This window comes from Amblyraja radiata, chromosome 23, assembly GCF_010909765.2.
Source record: "Amblyraja radiata isolate CabotCenter1 chromosome 23, sAmbRad1.1.pri, whole genome shotgun sequence".
NCBI classification, from domain to species: Eukaryota; Metazoa; Chordata; class Chondrichthyes; order Rajiformes; family Rajidae; genus Amblyraja; species Amblyraja radiata.
In genome coordinates, this window is record NC_045978.1 from 9,469,349 (window position 1) to 9,491,611 (window position 22,263).

At 39.9% G+C, this 22,263-nt stretch overlaps 1 protein-coding gene and 1 long non-coding RNA gene across 5 annotated transcripts in view; both read right to left on the bottom strand.

Moving 5' to 3' along the window:
- Window positions 1-3,565: 3,565 nt before the first annotated feature.
- b4galt5 (beta-1,4-galactosyltransferase 5) overlaps window positions 3,566-22,263 on the bottom strand; it is a 63,876-nt gene continuing 45,178 nt past the window's right edge. For all 4 annotated transcript variants that reach the window (XM_033041516.1, XM_033041515.1, XM_033041518.1 and 1 more), the window contains 6 exons: window positions 17,571-17,695; window positions 14,521-14,637; window positions 13,482-13,669; window positions 12,807-12,929; window positions 9,090-9,191; window positions 3,566-6,604 (listed from right to left, as the gene is read on the bottom strand). In XM_033041516.1, the coding sequence (XP_032897407.1) occupies window positions 6,457-6,604; window positions 9,090-9,191; window positions 12,807-12,929; window positions 13,482-13,669; window positions 14,521-14,637; window positions 17,571-17,695 (803 nt within the window). In that variant the 3' untranslated portion in view covers window positions 3,566-6,456. The remainder of the gene's footprint in view (window positions 6,605-9,089; window positions 9,192-12,806; window positions 12,930-13,481; window positions 13,670-14,520; window positions 14,638-17,570; window positions 17,696-22,263) is intronic.
- LOC116986215 lies at window positions 19,297-21,572 on the bottom strand. Its single transcript, XR_004415440.1, has 3 exons — window positions 21,562-21,572; window positions 20,954-20,958; window positions 19,297-19,489 (listed from the first exon to the last, which is right to left on the bottom strand). It is a non-coding gene; the product is annotated as an uncharacterized LOC116986215 (long non-coding RNA).

Below are 22,263 nucleotides of genomic sequence, written 5' to 3' on the forward strand. Positions count from 1 at the left end.
GTGCAGCACGATCCTGACTACGGGTGATCTCTGTATGGAGTTTGAAGGTTCTCCCCGTGACCTGCGTGGTTTTCTCCCACATTCCAAAGACGTACAAGTTTATAGGTTAATTGGCTTGGTAAAATTGTAAGTTGTCAGTAGTGTGTGTAAGATAGTGTTAGTGCGCAGGGATTGCTGATCTGCGCTGACTCAGTGGGCTAAAAGGCCTGTTTCTATGCTGTATCACTACACAAAATTTGAGTTAGATAGAGCTCTAGGGGCTAGTGGAGTCAAGGGATATGGGGAGAAGGAAGGCACGGGTTATTGATAGGGGACGATCAGCCATGATCACAATGAATGGCAGTGCTGATTCGAAGGGCCGAATGGCCTCCTCCTGCACCTAGTTTCTAAATTAAACGTAGCCTTGGTCCAAACATGTCAAAAAGGTCAATTCTGCAGGTCTGGTTAGTGTTAGCCCTTCAATATCAAGGCAGCATTTAACCAAATGTAGCAATAATGTGCACTGGTAAAAGTGAGGTTATTGGGCATCAGAAAGAAAAGTATTCATATGGCTGAAAGCATAAAATATAAACACAAAATTAAATATTTGTTATGCTTGCATTTCAACCATCCCAACTGAATAAGTCTGAAGACTGAAAAAGGGTTCCGACCAAAAATATCACCTATTCTTATTATTCGGAGATGCTGCCTGATCTGCTGAGTTACTCCAGCACTTTGTGTCTATCTTCAGCACAAACCTGCATCTGCACTTCCTTCCTTCCTACACATTGTAAATAAAGGAATTGCGTTGAAATACTGAAAGAGGAATCGAATAAGAGTCTGGGGGTGGAATCTTGTTGGAGCTGGAGTGAGCGCAATACATTTTGGCCTTGCCAGCTAAACTAAGATTGAGTTAAAATGATTTTTTTTTGTTTTAAATCAAGTATTTTCGATGCCATCAACATCAAAGACTTTGTAGTTGTCATTTTGGATTACCTAAATATTTCTCTCATTTAGTTTCAACTTAATCAACTTGGCACTCAAAGAATATCTGTGATTTTATCATTCCTATGAACCATTCACTAATAAGGAACAGGTTAAGAGAAAAACAGATGCAAACAGACAGTTTATTAAAGGTCACTGTGAGTCTGAAGAAGGGTTTCGGCCCGAAACGTCGCCTATTTCCTTCGCTCCATAGATGCTGCTGCACCCGCTGAGTTCCCCCAGCAATTTTGTGTACCTTCTAGTTTATTAAAGGCATCTGTTAAGGGATAATCAATGATCAAATGCTTTAAAAATGCCAAGTATAAATATTTTACATGCATTTTATTGTCCTCTTTTGTCTATATTTTTGTCAACCAAAAAAATTTGCAAACATATTTTTAATAATTAATATTTGAAACCGTCAAAATATCAACTTTTAGAATGCGTTTAATCTCTGCATTAACATTAGTCCCAAAAATTAGTTCAAATACAGGTTACATATCAAACGTTCTCACAGGTGCAGCTTTTTTTAAATTTTACTTTTATTTTTTTTACGAAGGTAGATTTTTAACAATCTTTTCATACAATACTACAATTTAATTGGATGTGGAGGGGATGTTTCCACGAGCAGGAAAGTCTAGGACCAAAGATCAGCCCATAGAATTAAAGGACGTCCTATTAGGAAGAAAATGGAGGAATTTCTTTAGTCAGAGAGTGGAGAATCTGTGGAATTCATTGCCACAGATGGCTGTGGAGGCCGTCTATGGATATTTTAAAGGCAGAGATAGATTATTGATTAGTATGGGTGTCAGGTATTATGGGGAGAAGGCAAGTGAATGGGGTTGCAAGGGAAAGATAGATCAGCCATGATTGAATGGCAGAGTAGACTTAATGGGCCGAATGGCATAATTCTGCTCTTATTTATTAACTTTATGATCATCCATGTTGCTTGGAAGATAGTCAAGGACAAGACCATTGTTTTGATAATCGGAGACTGGAAGCATGTGCCTAGGTTAACAATATCAACAATAAAACACTCCAAGTCGCAGAGAGATTTAACACAGAAGCCCATGTTTACATCGTGTCTTCCATTCCGAGGTAGAACACCATCAGCTCCAAATTTAGCAACAGCTACATTTTTCTGTGTCAAAACACTGACTGTATAATCAGTCTACAATACTTTTATGACACGCAGCTTAAAGGGTTAACATTGGTGCAGACTTTCATCCAGTAGAATTGTACCTAGCTCATTGGAAAAAGACATCCAGTTGCTCGATTTCCCGCTTTTAACACCCACTTTAACACGAGTCATCTTACAAACATTGTTAAACTATGGTAACGATTGTGATGGCAAACAAATTAACTAAATGCTGCTGAATAAAAGAGCACTGTATGCATCCTTTATATTATACTAAAATGGGGAATAAAAATCAAAGCAATAGTGAACTATTGAAAATAGTGAACTAGTGAAAAATTAAAGCAATACTTCTAAAGATCAATATCTTCTTTACTCGGCAACAAAATTAAACAATTTCTAGTGCCATTTTGAAAGGGGCATATTTTCAAGCAGTTGAACAGGGCCAAGATTTTAGGAAAAAGCTATCCAATTACTTCAATTCCTGCTTTTCGCTCAAACACCTGTTTTTATTTCCCAAGTAAGTGTGCAACGGCTTTGCACAATAAAGGGTAAATGCCAATTGATTAGTACGGGTATCCAGGGTTAGGTGGAGAAGGCAGGAGAACAGGGTGAGGAGGGAGGGATAGATCAGCCATGATTGAATGGCAGAATAGACGATGGGCCAAATGGCCTAATTCTGCTCCTATCTCTTGTGACCTTCAGAATGAATGCAATTTATTTTGCAAGATCTGGTGCATTTGAAAACAAGTACTGTAATTCCATTTGCAAATACATTTCTCATTGGCAATACTTGGAAACCGACAAGACGACAAATAATTTTTCCTGGAATCCATGAGTCGCTGCTCATGAATGATCAGCCGCCCTTATATGTTTGCAGAAGGGGCACAATTCTTCCTCTGTAGACAATACGTGGTTGTGGCAGACGGACCTGGTCCAAATGGCTTCAGACAACAATTGTTGAAAATGAATTCTTCAAACCTGCAATTAGTTTAGAGATACAGCATGGAAACAGGCCGGTCGACCCACTGAGTCCATGCGACCATCAATCACCCACTCACATTAGTTTTATGTTATCCCACTTACATCCCCTCCATATACACTGGGGACAATTTACAGAGGCCAATTAACCTACAAACCCACACGTCTTTGAGATCTGGGAGGATGTGCAAACTCCACACAGACAGCAGCCAAGGCCAGGGTTGAACCTGGGTCTTTGGGGCTGAGAGGTAGCAGCTCTCCCTCTGCTCCAGCTGCACCCCTCTGTCGCTCATTGATGCTGAAGAAACTCAACACCCAACTGTTTGTGATCCTGTATTTAAACCTGGATTGCCTAGTTCACCTTCAATGACGTTGTTGAGATTATTATACTTATGATTTAATTTGTGAACAACCACGTTTGCTTGTTTTAAATAGTACGATGAATGTAAATCCTAGCCTAATGAATTACTGAAATTCTACGCCAACTCAATGCATGTGTCACTTTTTATTGAAAATCATCCATAAATTAATACAAAAATGTATAAACAAATGATCAAACGTGTGAAAGATAAGACAGAAGGCTTTGAGGTGAGAAGTAATACTTTGATGCTTTTCAGTGCACAGATTGAGAACTTTGCTGATTTGTCCAGCTCTACTCGAAAACATGCAAAAAACTAGACGGAACAACAAAAAAGTTAAACAGTATTCTATAAACAATTCATGCCAACATTGGAGAAAAGATTGAATTGTTAGATGTTTTACACAACTGCCTGCAGTTTTTTCGTCGAAATTTAAGAGATTTTTGGCTCTCGTTTTGTTTCTTGCTACCTGGGACAATTTGTGGCAAAATGTTTGCGTACAGTGGGACTGGTGCACCAATAATGATCAAAACGGGGAACTAAGATTTGCCACAACACAGAATGTGCCTGTGTCAAAATGGAATCCTAAATGAAATTAATGAAAAGTATATTTGTCCTTAAAATTTTTCCTATGGCTCAAATTATTTTATACTTACACTAAGAATTAAAACTGAAAATTACCACAAGCAATAATAGTTTAGTGTGCGCTGCCTTACTGCATTTTCCCAACGGATAACCTGTATTGCATTTTTAAGATGCCTTTTATAGTAGTTTGGGACATGCAAGTGAAATCTTTATCCTTTATAGAAATACACAAAACTTAAATAGCATTAAAAACACTTAAACATGAACTGTATATATTTAAGTGCTTCATCAAAGCCACTGGAAGGGATGATTTTGGTTGGGGGGGAAGAGAAGGTATGAAGAGGATAAAAGGGGTGAGGAATAAGAATGCAGGAACTTAGAAAGGAATAGAAAGAAGGGAAAGCACAAAATATAGTTACATACAGCAATCATCAAAATGAAATACAACTATAAGCTTATTTTCTGTTTTGAAGCAGTATACTGGATTCAGAAATAGCAATATATTATTTTATACCGCTACCAACACAATCAATATTCTCTTTATTGCCACACGCTCTACCTGCATCATACTCTTCATGTTTATATATATATATATATATATGTATAAATATATATAAAATTCTCTTTTGTGAAACATCAGCTTTAAATGCAAATAAAGTGAATAAGGCTAGCAGCCTTTCAAGGACAGAAGTCTAATTGAATGAAATTCTGTCTTGAAAATTTTAACAAAAAAAAAATTGGCAGAGTCCAAAAGAATTTCACTTTGGACTCAAACCAACTTTTACGCTAAAAAAGAATGGACATGAAAATTTTCATCCCTAGACGTCCTTTCATATGGACTGATCATGACCTAGCAACAAAAGCTCAGAAGGTTATTCACATGGATTGCTCCTTACTCCAGAGATGGGGGTCTATGTAATGTCACTACCATTCATTGTGGATGAGATTATGAACCATAAAAGGTGCAAACCTAAGATGGATACAAAAATATACAGATAAATAAACTTCACAATTTTTTTAATATTTTTTTAAACATTCTCTTTTGCTCATCCTTTCTCTTGGTGTGCATAACAGACCTCCAGCAGAAGAGCTAAAACATGGAGAAATGCCTCGTTTATCCTTGACACAAACTTGTAGGAATCTTGGGTATGACTTATCCATATCATACCACAGCCTAAAGTAGTGTCCTGTTACGACATCTGATTGTAGAAATATTTCAAAAAGCTATTCATGCGAACAGGTTTTAGCACCGACTAAATAACACAGATCTGTATAAATATGCTGGCTGGGGAGTTGGTGGAAGGAGGGGTAGGTATGGGGAAAGGACAAAGGAAATCCCTGATTTATTCAGACAGATAAACCAAATGTATCAGCTGCCGTGGATCAGAGAAGATGTTTGGACCCTCAGAACGGAACATTATGGTAAAAGAGGATATCGGCAAGTTACTAAATTGCATCACCAGCAGTTTCAAATACTGCAGCAGTGTTGATGTGGCCACGATATTCAGCATGTCAATACTTGCAATTTATTAACGGCTACCAGAATGCCACAGCATCATTGGCACGCACGGTTTTCTTGTAACAAAACATAGTCGATTCAAATAAAAAACAGCTACACTAAATAAATTGATGCAACCAAAATGGAGCATTTCAGCTTGGAGAAGAAATAGCAACCTTTCTGGGAGCAATCCATGGATTTCAGCAGCGTGAATGTGTAGCAGTAAAGACAATGAAAACAAAACATCTTAAATCATATGTACAGAGACACGCACTAATCAAATCCCCTTACTTTTAAAATTAAAGGGATGATGTCCAGAGTATTCCGTGCCCAATTAGACAATAGCATCAGACACATAATCATTGATCTCAACATGTAAACTTTGTGGTTTAGTAGACTATAAATAAAAAAATATCTGGCAATTCACAGCTTATTTACAAAAAAACTTCATTCACGAGAAGTAAATTAACAATTGCTAGTGAATAAAAAAAAATTGGTAATGGTATGATTTTTAGCTAATTTAATCAAGTGATTGGAAAATAACCTGCTTAGTGCAATGCAAGTTTCCATTTGGTTCTGCAGCCTAAAAATTCAGTTTGACTCGTTACTATGGAACTACTCTTGGTTTCATCAGCTCACTTTTCTACCTTGGCTGTCCTATTATCCAATTGGGAAAATGGGAATTAGAGGTTACACTGAAGGTGTCCATGATACAATGAATTTCAAACCTGATGTTTCATATCCATCAGCCCTTTCTGCACTGGCTTTGAACAGAAACCAACCTCTGCACAATCAAACCTTTGATGTATTTTTAACAATCACACTGTCCTGTGTTGTTACTGCAGATTTTTTTTAACCAGCAAAAGTTCCACATCCATTATTTGTTTCTTGAAAAAGGACCCTAACCCTCACTAAACTGCTCTGATTATTATTACTTAATAATCGCTCACTGGAGCCAGCTCCGGTGTCAAGTTTACGGTTATGTTTTTATACAAGACTTCAACTGTGATGTTTGGAAAGTACTTCAAGTTTTGCAGACCATCGAGCAGCTGCCTCTCTTTCGAATGTCTCAATAGAGCATATCTGCAACAAAAAAAACATGGAAGAAAAATCAGATATAACGTTTCACCAACATTTCTTACACATCAGTTTAAAAAATACTCTGCTCCAATTGTTGATAATGGACACATTTACAAATATGGTTCTGGTAGGCAAATTTTTATTAAAATGGTTAGAAACAGTTTAAATAAATGGTTTACATTTCAAATATTAGTTTGATCATTATGCTAAAATCAGGTTGAATAGACAGACAGCAAGCATTCAAGTAATGAGAATTTTTCAATGTCACTTAAGTGACTATTTTTGATCCAGTCTTCACGTTTCTGGAAATATGCTTTTCATTTGCCTGATAGGTTAGAAAATCAGTCTGGTCTATGATTAAGATTAGTTTCCAAAAGTCTGATTTGAATGCTAGCTATTCTTCCCAAAACATTACACTGCATGTGTTTTTAAAAGTAATTATACAGAAAATGTTACAAAGCAATCCTACAGATATTAAATAATTTTGATAAAGTTAAAAAACTGAAACAAATCAAAAAACATAGTGAACACATTAAACACACATTTGGTATTTCCACTTTATGTGTAAAATCATAAGGCTACAAGGATTTCTGGTGCTCTGGTGCATTAATCAGTGTAGGCACAGAGTATATTTCTAAAAACCTAGACAATATTTAATAAATATGTAGTTACTATTTGCATCAGTCATTTTACTCAAGTGTTTTAGACAACATCAATAAGCACCATTGGATGGTTTAGGCATAGCAATAATAATAGCATCAAGTAAACTGAACGCTCCTTTTATGGGAAGTCTGTTTATTAGATTAATAAAATAAAACCTTGCCCAGAGTAGGTGAATCAAGGACCAGAGGACATAGTTTTAAGGTGAAGGGGAAAACATTTAATAGGAATCTGAGGGATAACTTATTCACACGTGGGTGTATGGAACGAGCTGCCAGAGGAGGTAGTTGAGGCAGGGACCATCCCAGCGTTTAAGAAACAGTCAGACAGGTTCATGGATAGGACAGGTTTGGAGGGATATGGACCAAACGTGGGCAAGTGGGACTAATGTAGCTGGGACAAGTTCGCTGGTGAGGGCAAGTTGGTCCGAAGGGCCTTTTTCCATGCGGTGTCAATCTACGACTACGAAAATACACTGCAAATGTTCTAGCGATATAATGCCAAGCTACCTAAAGAGTGGGAGGAAGAATCAAAATGATAGAACAACAGGAAGGCCAAAACCACTCTTGCAACTGAATGGAGGTGTTCTATAAAACAGCCAACCAATTGATTTACCAATGTAAAATCAACTAAATGCTGTGCATGGAATGGAAATAATAGAAACAATGTGCTTCTGGTAAAGCATTCATCTCTCTTCATTCTTCTGCTAATTACAGATTTTATTCAAGTTCCCCAATTTCTCCCCGACATCCCTTCTATTCTTTGCTTGCTTTGATCACAGATTATATCATTAAAGTTCTCCTGGCCTTCTGCTTATCACAAACCTTCCCCCTTACAACTTAAAACCTTCATTGCTAACTTTTTTTAGTTCTAATGGATGGTTATTACCCAAAATGTAACTTGTTAAGAATTGCAGTATTTCAAATGGAGTTCTGTACTCAGTTACAGTATCCATGCTTTGATGAATTTTGAAACAATTAAGGAATAAATACAGCCGAATTGACTATCAATAACTTCTTCAGTTAATAGAATTCAGTTGTAATACAAATTATACTCTGCTACTAAAATGTAGTGCAAATTTGAGCTGCTTTTCTTTAATTGGCAACACGTCAATGCCTCTGCTGCTTGGAATGTTACCACAAAATTCATTATTTAAATAAGGAGTGGCTCAAATAATTATATATGATTACTTAATCTTATACCCATGATGAAATTATTTAAGGTGTAATTTTTCTTTGCTAGACCATTTGCTACTGACATCCCACATGAACCTTGCTTCATCTTCATGTTTATCCTTCAAGTATGGACTTTCTTTTACCCAGCAGTCAATCATTTTGTAAACCATTTCTTCCTTGATTTGCTTAACCAGCGAGACAAAGTTGTAAATGGTAGTCACAAGATCAACCATCTTTTTATGTAATTGCAAGACATCATTTAAATTATTAAAGAATTTGTATGGCGGCACGGTGGCGCAGCGGTAGAGTGGCTGCCTTACAGCGCAAGTGACCCGGGTTCAATCCTGACTACGGGTGCTGTCTGTACAGATTTTGTACGTTCTCCCCGTGACCTGCATGGGTTTTCTCAGAGTTCTCCGGTTTCCTCCACACCCCAAAGATGAACAGGTTTGTTGGTTATTTGGCTTGGTATAAATGTAAAATTGTTCATAGTGCGTGCAGTTAATGTGCGGGGATCACTGGTCAGTGGGGACCCATTGAGCCGAAGGGCTGCATCTCTAAACTCAACTAAAGATTTTCTACTATTGTTTCCAGAATACAAAACTCACATGCATGCATAAGTACAGTATTATTTTTTTTAAACTTGTACTCACCTTCCCAAGAATTGCACTTCCCCTCGATGGTGGTGAGGGACAGATTTGTATTTTCCTAAATCACCTTCTGGTCTTGTTACTGTAAGTTTTGCAAATTGTACCCTAAAAAAAAAGCAAGAAAATTAGTGACTCCGTTTTTAAATCACCTTGTCATAGTGTTTAATTAAATGCAACTTGAGGTCGTTAAAAAGCTATCATAATCAATCATATTTAATTAGCCAAGTATGTTTTGTAACATACGAGGAATTTCATTTGCCATACCAATAAAGAGCAACAGAACACACTAAATACATTAACATAAACATCCACCACAGTGACTCCTCCACATTCCTCACTGCGATGGAAGGCGAAAAAAATTCAATCTCTTCCCTTCTTTGTTTTCCCATGGTCGGGAAATCTGAAGAAACTTGCTCTAAAAATAGTTTTCCAATCAGACAAGTGTGATTCCCTAACCTTAAAATTGAGGGGTGGGAGATTGCAACCTTCACATGGTCCGCCCCGTTTCAACGAATGGAATCAACCCAACGTGCACAATCGAATATGATCAAATAGTACAAGTTGTCCGACAACTTTAGACTGTGCACAACATACGCAAGAAGAAGAAGACTATTGGAGACATGAGAAAATGAAGTTGCTGGAATCCTGAGCAAAAAAACAAAGCACTGGATTAACACAGCGGGTCAGACGAGGAGGGTATGGGCAGGCAACATTTCAGGTCCCGACCCTTCTATAGACGGAAGAAAGGCCTCAACCTGAAATGTCGACTCCACAGATGCTGCCGGACCCACTGAGTTACTCCAGCACTTGATGTTACTATTAATATCTTCGCCTACTTTTGCGAGGAGAGCCTCCAGCTGAAAAGTATTACAGAATTATAATTTGCAAACTTGTCGAAGATAATTAAAAAGAACTGTAAATCATGCAAAAGCACAATTTGAGACTCCAAAGCGAAAAGACCCAAAATTAAAGCAAACGTTTCAATAACAGCATCCACACTCCCAGGCATCACCAAATTACAGAGATAAGTTTCCCTCTATACTTGATGATCAGACATCTTAAAATATTTTTGTAATGGGAACAAAGGTTTTTAAGATAATTATTATCCCAGATTCCAAACATAGCATTTACTGACGACAGACAATGTCCACCACCCTTCAGGGATCTGCTAACTATCCATACCACCAAGCCTGCTCGCTCAAACAGGACTGACATGTTAAATTGGGCAGCAATATTTTTGTTCTGCTGAATGTTTTATACCAGCTGCATTGACGTCCCATTAAATGTTTTCTAATCCCCACTGAAGATTTTAGTCAATTGTGATTTTTAAAGCAGCCTGCAAGATTTTGAACGAGAAACAATGAAGGATAAGAACAATTTTCAGAACCAGAATTAAACCATGTGCTACAATATTTAGAATCAGTTGAAATAATTTTATGTATAAAGTAGCAAACTCGATGAGCTGCTTCAACCAGCAGTCTAGACTGTCAGGGATTTTAGGCCACAAGTATGAATGAAAGACTAAGCATTTCTATTAGTTCTATACAATCTGATCTAAATGATTCAACTGAGAGAATGGGGGTGGATGAGTTGGATGAAAATTTATTATTCGTGATGGCAGATAAGTCCTAAAGTCTTATGCCCCTGTCCCACTTAGGAAACCTGAACAGAAACCTCTGGAGACTTTGCACCCCACCCAAGGTTTCCGTGTGGTTCCCGGAGGTTTTTGTCAGTCTCCCTACCTGCTTCCACTACCTGCAACCTCCGGCAACCACCTGCAACCTCCGGGAACCGCAAGGTTTCCATTCAGGTTTCCTAAGTGGGACAGGGGCTTAAAGCATTTGTTACTGTTTTCAAATAAGGGTACTCAGTGAATCTATTCCAGATTATACACTTTTGTACACCAACACAGAACCATATCTTCTTCCAATTCATGTAGGTAATATTTTTAAAAGTACATTTGGTACATCAGATGCTGTGAATTTTGACAACATCCAGGCTACAATACTTAAGGTGTGTCCAAAAACAAGCTTTAATACAACTCAGATTTCCCCAAAGTGCAAAATGAACCAAATGACCAAAAAAAATTCAATAGATCTGAATTAGCAAATTACCACTCAAATTACTGTACATTATTAATTGTCAAGAAATGAATCGATGTTTTTCTAATTATCAAGCTGAAGTTGCTCTCCAAATTTCCGAATGACAATGCAGATTTTGACTGAGAACCTTCAGTACAGTACATGTAGGATGAAACAGCAGATGCTGGTTTACACTGAAGACAGACACAAAATGTTGGAGTAACTCTGCAGTTGCATGCAGCATCTCTTGAAGTCTGAAGAAGGGTCTCGACCCGAAATGTCATCCATTCCTTCTCTCCAGTGATGCTGCCTGAATTACTCCAGCATTTTGTATCTATCTTCAGTACTGCAGTTGGAATGTTGGCTGGACCCACAGCTGCTGCCTTATCCAGCGATCTCAACTGTTTCTTGACAAGACTGCAGTGAGTTGAACTGGCAGCAGACTGGCTCATATGATGATGGAGTCCAAGGAGCAAGCCAATATGCATCATCTATGCAGAATTTCTGGCTGATCTCGTTTGCAAAGACCTTTTATTTACCAATCACAAGCTGGACACTGCCATTGTTTAGGATGGGGATGTTGTTAGATTTTTCTAGTTCAGCCCAAGTTATCTGGTTAAACTGCTCACCTCCATTCATGATGAGATGCAATAGCACTGCAGAGCTACGATCTGATCCATTGGGTGCGAGATCACTTACCTCTGTCTATTTCATGCTTGCAAATAAGTTGTCCTACATTTGTCTTTTCACTAGGCTGATACCACATCATTTTCAGGAATATCTGACATTACTGCAGTGAGTTGAACTGGCAGCAGATTGGCCCAACTGATCCCAACCCTTCTGCAATCCTCACAGAATCAGAATTAATCCCCAGATTGAATATTTGGCTTCAAATAGCTTTGATCTAAATATATGAAACCGATTCAAATTGGAAGTGAAGCAAGACTGATTATACTAGCCGCAAAGTACCGAGTAACACCAAATGGTGCTACCAAAATGGAAACCGGGTAGAAAGGTTCACCAACTGCAATCATTTAGGGTAAAAGAAAAAAAGTTCCGATAAGTTCGAGGCATGCGCACAAATATGTGGTATCAGCCAAGTACTCAGGAATACATGATTGTCGGGGTATAGCTTATGCCCAACCATCCTCAATTACTTCTTCACTTGCAGGAGTACTTTCATGTATTACAGCAGGTCAAGCTATTCTAACATCCCCAAAGGAAGTTTGAGGTAAGCCAGGTAGCCTTGCCAACAAGTGTCGGAAGGAACTGCAGATGCTGGTTTAACTCGAAGATAGACACAAAATGCTGCATAACTCAGTGGGACAGACAGCACAAGTCTGAAGAAGGGTCTCGACCCAAAATGTCACCCATTCCTTCTCTCCAGAGATGAGTTATCCAGCATCTCGTGTCTGCCTTGCCAACAACATCCATATGGATCAATTGAATATTATATGTCAGTTGGAAACACGTTTATATGCAAATGTTGTTGGAAGTCGAGTATTCAAATCTCTCACTCACGGGAAACTGTGGATTAGGATTACCTACAATGTGATACGCATTGAAGTGTGCAGTTCCTTTTATTGAAAAAAAACATATGAACAATACAAATTTTATCATCGCATAAACTTTAACCAACCTGTTCCAAAGATCATCATCTTCACCTCCCCAGCCCCAAAATGCATTTGGGAATCCATTAATTTTCTTAAATTGTTCCACTGTTAACCCACTCACTCCTCCAAAAAATTCATTGTAAGGAAGTCTGCAGGAAGAAAAACAACAAAATGTGAGGCACAAATCGTTTTATGAGGGTTTTAAAAAAGGAAACAAAAATGTAATGAGTCACAACATTTTTTTTTTTTTTTTTTTAAATTACCTTGGATACTTCAATACAGTACAAGAAAGAATCTCCGAACAAATTAATTACTTATAGGTACACATAAATGTTGGAGAAACTCAGCGGGTGCAGCAGCATCTATGGAGCGAAGGAAATAGGCAACGTTTCGGACCGAAACGTTGCCTATTTCCTTCGCTCCATAGATGCTGCTGCACCCGCTGAGTTTCTCCAGCATTTTTGTGCACCTACGATTTTCCAGCATCTACAGTTCCTTCTTAAACACTTTAATCACATAGGCTCTGGTGAAGAATGCTGCAGAGTACAGATCTATTTGAGAGCATGAGGCAAATAAAATGTAAATTAAATATTTAATGAATTCCATTTACATTGAATTTTGCTAAGATTGAAGGAAATAACAACAATACGGCTAATGAGGAATGCTCTACATTTCTGCGTGTAAATAATGATAGGACGTACAGGTACATATATTTATCTAACTTGGCCGCAAAGTGCCTTGGCATCTCTCCACAACCATAGTAGTTGCGGTCATTTTCTGGTATATGATCCACATCATGAAAGATCACGCAATCCCAGTCCATGTCTTTCAAAGCCTCCTTAAAACCAACGTTGAAGAGCATTGCACGGTTAAATGGATGGTACCCAGCCTGTTGAAAGATAAATCAAACTCAAATTAACTGCTCTGTTTAAGCACACACAAATATCTTTTAACACAAGGTTTAGCTATAGGAATAGGACCACCTGCCTTATCATTTATCAAGGTGATCATTGATCCACTTCCTCACTAATTTTCTATGTAACTTGGTTCTCTTAATATCCAAATCAATCCATCTCCTTTTTGACTAAACTCAATAACTATGCACCCACAGACCTCTGGGGCAGCAAATTCCACCAATTCACCAGCTTGAGTGAATAAATTTCGCCCCGTCCCATTTTAAAATGGCCTTTGTTATATTCTGCGATTGGGACCACTGTTTGACCATTTCACCTTCCGAGAATGCTTGGGATCCTGACAGTGGTAAGAAAAGGAAGGCAAGCGATAGGCATTTCACCTTTGGCATCTGCACAGGAAGGTGGTATTAGGGGAGTAGGTGTTGGGGGATGACTGAGGAGAGAGTGGACAGACAGAACCTCGGGTATATTCTCTTACAAAGATACATTTTGCTCACAGCAAACAAATAAAACTGTTGAAATGTCTTGTTTCACACAGCTTTCAGAACATAATTTCAGTGAAACAAGAAATTTAGGTTATATGAAAGAAAATGCTGGAAACACTCAGAAGGCCAGGCAGCCTCTATGGAAAGAGAAAGAGTCAATATTTCAGGTCAAAGACCTTCTGTTCATCCAACAATTGACAGCTTAAAACGTGATATTGCTTTATTTTCCAGGAATGCACTATTTTTTAATTCATTGAGATCTAGGTAATGGGTATGCCATAAAAGGTGTATTTTGAAATTTTCCAGTCCTTTTCAAAGATGAATATTTTTCCACCACTCACCTGTTCAATGATATAAAAGGCAAACTCCAGGCGCTGGTGCTGCAACAATGGAATCAGATGCCTCAGCAGGATAGGAAGATGCTCATGACGGTTACGGAATGGGATCAAAATGGCCACCTGAAACGTAGGGCATCAACCAACGATTACTCCAATAATGGTCAGGCTGGATTGATGCAATTGATCACACCTTATTTCATTTTCAAGTGTGCTCCAGAAAGGAAGCGTTGCCATTGCTATCTTTAGTACAGAAATAACTCCACAAGTGGAATTATTCCAATTTCTACTGCACATCAAAGAAATACTAGATACAACAGTCTGAAGAATGGTCTCGACCCAAAACGTCAACCATTCCTTCTCTGGAATGCTGATTTTGTGTCTATCTTTGATTTAAACCAGCATCTGCTGTTCTCTCCTACACAATACCAGGCACAATGTGCAGGAAGGAACTGCAGATGCAGTACACACAGACACAAAACGCTGGAGTGACTCAACGGGACAGGCAACATCTCCGGATAGAAGGAATGGGTGACGTTTCGGGTCTCGATCTGAAACGCCACCCATTCCTTCTATGCAGAGACGCTGCCTGTGTCGCCGAGTTACTCCAGTATTTTGTTTTTGTCAATACCAGATACATTCTGAAATATTGAAAGCACAAATACTTGGCAGGCTAACAATGAGGAACTGACTTATCCTGGTAAAACACTAACATGGAATATTTTTGTAATTCAGGACAGCAGATTTTAGATTAAAAGGTGCTAAAAATGATCAAATATTGGATATCTTGTCAAAATGTTATCAGTTGCCAAACACAGAAATTACTGTATAGGCAGGAACGCAAGATGCTGGTTTACACTAAAGATGGATACAAAATGCTGGTTCAGGCAGCATCTCTGGAGAAAAGGAATAGGTGATTTTTCAGGTCAAACCCCATCTTCAGACTCAAAATTACTGTGATAGCAAAGTAAATAAACTTGGTGAAACTAACAAATTTAAGAGTTGGAAGGCAAACTAAATAAACCCGCGAGGTTCATCAATTTGTGTGTTTTTTTTTTTTTAAATCAACTAACGTGTAGGCAGAAACTAGTTTATAAAATATGAATTTAATTTTAGTTAAACTGGATATTAATCACCCCTCACATAAATGGAAATAAAGCCCATGCATGTAATAAGGATAAACTCCTCAAAGAGTCACCAATTTTACCAATATTTACGTAAATGAATTAAGCATGGCTAACTTCACAAAAAGTTTTCAAGAAAGAACTGCAGATGCGGGTTAAAATCGAAGGTAGACGCGAAATGCTGCAGTAACTCAGCGGGACAGGCAGCATCTATGGAGAGAAGGAATGGGTGATGTTTCGGGTCGAGACCCTTCTTCAAAAATTTCATAAAAAGTTGATTGTTATTGACTTTCGTGCAAAACAGACTTTTGTTTCTAAATGTCATGAATATGGAATCAAACACTGAAAAAATACTGCTTTGAAACTGCATGAGACCATACAGTAAAAACAGGTCTACACAGAGAAACATAATTTGTGCAGTGAGATTATAATAGAAAGATTTTTCTTGGGGTAACGTTCAGTGAAAACAAATGTGAAAAACGAGAATTAAATTTTTTTAAATTTTTTTTTAAATAGGTTGGGGAAAAAAAACCCAAATGATCCTCCATCCATGATAATCTACTAGCTCAGAAATCAAATGAGTCATTTTCAGAAAGTGATCCTGTGGACGCTGGTACTCGTGCTCATTGCTCAGATTACAATCTTCTTAATGGGTAAACGTCAGTAGGCTAGCAGAGCTAATTGGAACCTTTTATTCAACATCCCCAGGCATTCATTACCATTTGCAGTTACTGGAACTGCTGCTGCAGCCAAGCTTGACAAAAATGTATCTTAAAAAAAAAATACTAAGTGCACCACAAGAATTCATGTCTAATCAAAAACTTGCATCAACTTCTACCTCATTCAGCCCACGGTAAAATTTCACAATCATTTCCAGGTGGCAGCTCTAGATTTACCCGAGATCTCAAAGCATAATTTGCTTTTCAAACAATTTTAATGACCTTCATTCACAATAGCTCATGCTCACACTATCAAATGAACTCATGTGAAACAGTAAATACAGTAAAGGCAGATGGCACAGTGGCGCAGCGGTAGAGTTGCTGCCACATAGCGCCAGAGACCCGGGTTCGATCCTGTCTTCGGGTGCTGTAGTATGGAGTTTGTACATTCTTCACTTGACCACGTGGGTTATCTCCAGGTGCTCCGGTTTCTTACTCAAAAGACATACAGGTTTGTAGGTTAATTGGCTTCTGTAAATTGTCCCTAGTGTGTAGGATAGAACTAGTGTATGGGGATTGATGGTCTGCCTGAACTTCAGTAAGCCAAAGGGCCTGTTTCCACGCTGTATCTCTAAAACTAAACTATGAACTAAATTAATTTAGGATAAAATGGATTTGAAGTAGTCTTTGTTTATGAAAGAACTGCAGATGCTGAAAAAAAAATCGAAGGTAGAAGAAAATGCTGGAGATACTCAGCGGGTGAGGCAGCATCTATAGAGCAAAGAAATAGGTGACATTTCGTGTCGAGACCCTTCTTCAGGGTCTCAACCCGAAACGTCATCTATTCCTTCGCTCCATAGAATCTTCCCCACCCGCTCAGTTTCTCCAGCATTTTTATCTACCTTTGAAGTAGTCTTTCATCATCAATACAAGTCAGAGTCATAACTTTCTATGTTGTTAGTGATGTGAGAGCTATTACATTTACTTAACTTTACTCATCAAGTTGATCAGATGGACGTGAACCTTAGTACAACTACTTCAAAGGTGTGTGGAATTTCAATGAACTACTATAGTCATGTCAGAGATTCATATCTTTTTTGGGCACTCGGAATTCAAGAATATCATCATTCAGGAAAGGAGGCTCAAAGTTGAGGTTGCTCACTGTATAATTCATCATGCAAAATGTCAATGCGCCCAATGCGTTTGTTTGGGCATAAAGCTTCTCTATAAAAAGCCAAAGCTTTACTATTTCATAACTAAACTAGTTTCCTACCTTCCAACGTGGTATGCAATCCCGTGGTTTCCAATGGCCACCAATCTGCATGTAAGGATCCTTACTAAATAATTCCTCAATCTCGTCCAAAGAAATTTCAGTCATGTTTACATCCACTGGGCCCTCTGTGAAGGAACATCAGAAGCAACAGTTCAATAGCAAGGCAACAATGGTCCAACCATCTTCAGAAATGTTATAAGGTTTCTTTCACAATTCAGTTAGAAGTGGACACAAAATGCTGGAGTAACTCAGAGGGTCAGGCAGCTTCTCTGGAGAAAGGGAATAGGTGACGCTTCTGGCCAGCACCCTTCAATTGACAGGCCAGTGGCACAGTGGCTGCCTTACAACACCAGGGACCCGGGTTCAATCCTGACTCCGGCCGTTGTTTGTATATTCTCCCTGTGACTGCATGGATGTCCTCCTGGTGCTCCTATATCCTCCCACATTCCAAAGACGTGCAGGTATGCAAGTTAAACACAAAATGCTAGAGTAATTAAGTGGGACAGGTAGCATCTCTGGAGAGAAGGGTCTAGACTGTTCTCCAGACCCGTGGCTTTAATCCAGGATCATAAGGTAATAATGTCATAAATGATAGGAGTAGAATTAGACCATTCGGCCTATCAAGTCATTCAATCATGGCTAAACTATCTCTCCCTCCTTACCTCATTCTCCTGCTTTCTCCCCATAACCTGACACCTGCACTAATCAAAAATCTATCTACCTCTGCCTTAAAAATATCCACTGAATTGGCCTCGACAGCCTTCTGTAGCATAGAATTCCACAGATTCACCACCCTCAGACCAAAAAAAATATTCTTATCTCCTTCCTAAAAGAACCTCCTTTAATTCTAAGGCTATGACCTCTAGTCCTAGACTCTCCTCACTAGTGGAAACATCCTCTCCACATCCACTTTATTTAAGCCTTTCACTATTCTAACTTTGGTTTCCTCCCACACTCCAAAGGTTTGTTGGTTACTTGGCTTGGTATAATTATGAATTACCCCTTGTGTGTGTAGCATGGTGCTAGTGTGCGGCGATCACTGGCCCGCGCGGACTCGGTGGGCCTAAAAGCAGGTTTCCCCGGTAAACTATCACTTGCCAGGCTTGGTCTTGCCCCCCCCCCCCCCCTCCTCCCAGTTTTCTTCCCCCTTCCTACAATCAGTCTGAAATAAACTAACGGTACATATCAAAATGACTTTCAGTCTCGACTCTCAGTCGACCTGAATCATCACCCATTCCTTCTCTCCAGAGATGCTGCCTGTTTTATTTGTCATATGTAAGTTAACACAGGGTCAACGGTACAATGAAATGTGTTTGACAAGTCAACGGGTCACCACTCCAATGATATTACAAGGATAAAATTAAGGTAAAAAAAGATAAAAGTGACATTGGTAGGTAAAATACAATAATGAATAAAATAATCAACATGTATGATGTGTTTATGTGTTCAGAGGCCTGATGGCATGATGATAAAAACTGTTCTTAAGTCTGGTGGTACGTGCAGCCATGCTCCTGTATCTTCTGCCTGATGGCAACAAGGAGAACAGTCTGCGTGCTGGGTGGCTGTGGTCCTTGATGATGCTGTGTGCCTTCCGCAGGAACCACCAGTGGAAAATGTCCTGAATGGCCGGGAGACATTTGCCAGTGATGTGCTGTGCCGACCACCACTCTCTGTAGTGATTTGCGGCTGTGGGCAGAACAGTTCCCGTACCGGACTGTGATGCAGCCCGTCAGCAGACTCTCGATGGTACGACTGTAGAGGTTTGTGAGGATGCTGGCGTTCATGCCAAACATCATCAGTCTTCTCAGGAAAAAGAGCCGCTGCCGGGCTTCCTTAGTTATTGTGTCCATGTGCAGTGTCCAAGAGAGGTCCTCAGTGATGTGCACACCGAGGAACTTGAAGCTTCTGACCCTTTCAACCTCATTGATGTGGATGGGGAGGTGTCCACTCCCCTGCTGTCTCCTGTAGTCCATGATCATCTCCTTAGTTTTGCTGACATTGAGAGAGAGGTTATTTTCCTGGCACCAGCTGTTTAGTGCCTTTACCTCCTCTCTATAGGCAGTTTCATTATTGTCTGTGATGAGGCCCAAGATGTTAGTGTCGTCAGCAAACATTAAGGTGATGTTGGAGCTGTGCTTAGCAGTACAGTCTTGCGTGAACATGGAGTACATGAGAGGACTGAGCACACAGCCCTGTGGTGCACCTGTGTTGAGGATCAGTGAGGAAGAGGTGTGGCTTCCAATTCTCACCACCTGGGGCCTGCCCGTCAGGAAGTCGAATATCCAGCCACAGATGAGGGTCTCCAGTCCAAGATCAAGGAGCTTGGGGACGAGTTTTGAGGGAATGATAGTGTTGAATGCCGAGCTGTAGTCAATGAAGAGCATTCTCACATGTGTATTCCCTTTGTCCAGGTGGGTGAGTCTCAGAGATACTCCAGCATTTTGTGTCTCTTTGAGGGCAGCAACTTATAAGGCAGCAACTCTACCGCTGCGCCACTGTGCCATCTGGTTTTACTGTATGCACAGTATTTACTGATTCACACAACCTCATTTGAACCAGCTTCTGCAGTTCCTTCCTACACAGGTATGTAGGTTACTTGGCTTAAATTAAAAGCTTAAATGCTATCGGACCAGGCCAGTGGTTAGATACTTTGCAGCTGGTGACTCATCCCCTCAGTCTTTCCATCCTCTTCGATTACAAGTGCGATAGATTGTTCTCCACTTGTCTGGTGAACACAGCTTTGAGAAAAACAAAACCCAACAGGAAAAGGTAGCCTCCGCAATTCAGTTCACTCACCGCTGTCAACACTCGCTCTCCCCACGAATGCCATGTGTTGCACAGACCTCAATGTGCATTGCAGAAATTCATCGACTTGCTCAATCACATTGCAAACCTGTGGCCACTTGCTTTTTTTCCAAAACAAAGGTCCAAATGCCTTTGCAAGCAGCTTCAAAGAATCAATATATTTATAGATTTTTAAAAAAACCTTAAGATGCCACATGGTAAAGTGCCACACAGGGATAAAAGGAGTAAACTGCCTGTCACCGACAAGATAGGGAGGAACTGCAGATTCTGGTTTAAACCAAACACAGACAGGGAAAGCTGGAGCAACTCGGGTCAGGCAGCATCTTTGGAGAAAAGGAATAAGTGACGTTTCATGGTCGAGGCCCTTCTTCAGGCTGAGAGTCAGGGGAACAAGAGATATAGACAGAACTTGGGACAAATGAATGGAAGAAATGCAGAGAGCAACAATAATCAAGGAAGTGTGGAGCCCACAATGGTTCATGTGGGATGTGTTAATGAGTTAATATGTCCCGTAGGGCCCCCTCAGTCGTGACTGACCATGGGTGATGCATCCTGGTTGTTGGCTGTTTGCTCCAAACCTCAGCTGGAGCAGCGTTGCTTGTGGCTGAAGAGACCAATGCGGGAGTGACAGTCTCTGTGGCAAAGGTCACATTTGCGTGTGGTCTCTGGTTTGTTGAGTTAATTGGGACAGTGGAGCTCAACAGGATGACAGTAAAACTAGTTTGATGATTAGGGGGAGAGAGCGAGAGCGCGAGAGAGCGAGAGAGAGCGAGAGAGAGCGAGAGAGAGCGAGAGAGAGCGAGAGAGAGCGAGAGAGAGCGAGAGAGAGTATGGGGCCACAGCCATTTGCTAACCACATTTATGATTTTGTTGTATGTATCCAAGTTTACTGATATAGCAAAGCAAGGCGAGACTGGAACTGAGGAAAATGCAGAGGATGCAATTGGAAATACACGATTTCAGACGGAGTAAAACGTGAGCAAACACGTTGTTAACAAACCGTGGCAAGATGAATATGGAAACAGCTTTTGATGAGGGAAGCTATTAAATATTTACATTTTGAAAGTTAAATATATCCTCAAACTAAATATGTCAAAAGTTTATTATGCAGAAATCATACCTTCTGATGTGGCTCTAAAACCTATAGCACCTTATCTGTACAACATTTCGAGCAGTCCCCCCACACCATCACCAATGCCCCAGACCAAGTACTGGAGTAACACAAGTAGTCAGGCAGCATCTCTGGAGAGCATGGATACGTGGCGTTTCGGGTCGGGAAAATCAGACTGATTGGAGGAAGGGGGAAAGAAAGCTGGGAGGCAGGACCAAGCCTTGCAAGTGATAGGTGGATACAGGTGAGGGGGATTTTATTGTGTCGGAAGGAACTGCAGATGCTGGTTTAAACCAGAGATAGACACAAAAAGCTGGAGTAACTCCGCGGGACAGGCAGCATTTCTGGAGAGAAGGAATGGGTCAACCCGAAACGTCACCCATTCCTTCTCTCCAGAGATGCTGCCTGTCCCGCTGAGTTACTCCAGCTTTGTGTCAATCTAGAAGGGGATTTTATTTGCAGATGGGTGGACTAAAGCCACAGATGAAAAGACAAAAACGTGCAAAATAAGGAGATAAGGGCAGAAGAGACATGAAATATGAATCTGGGGAAGAGATTGGTGGAATGGCAGGGGGGGGGGGGGGGGTAGTGGGGGAGGAAAGTGGAATGGGGAAAGGGGAAATGGTGCACATCCACATTGGTCACAGGGAAGGGAGGGGGGAGGGGGGGGGAAGAGGAATGGCAGGGGGTCGTTTACCACAAATTGGAGAATTCAACAGATAAGTTACTTCGGGTCACCTCGAGTGAATTTAGAGATATTTGACCTTTGGTATACTT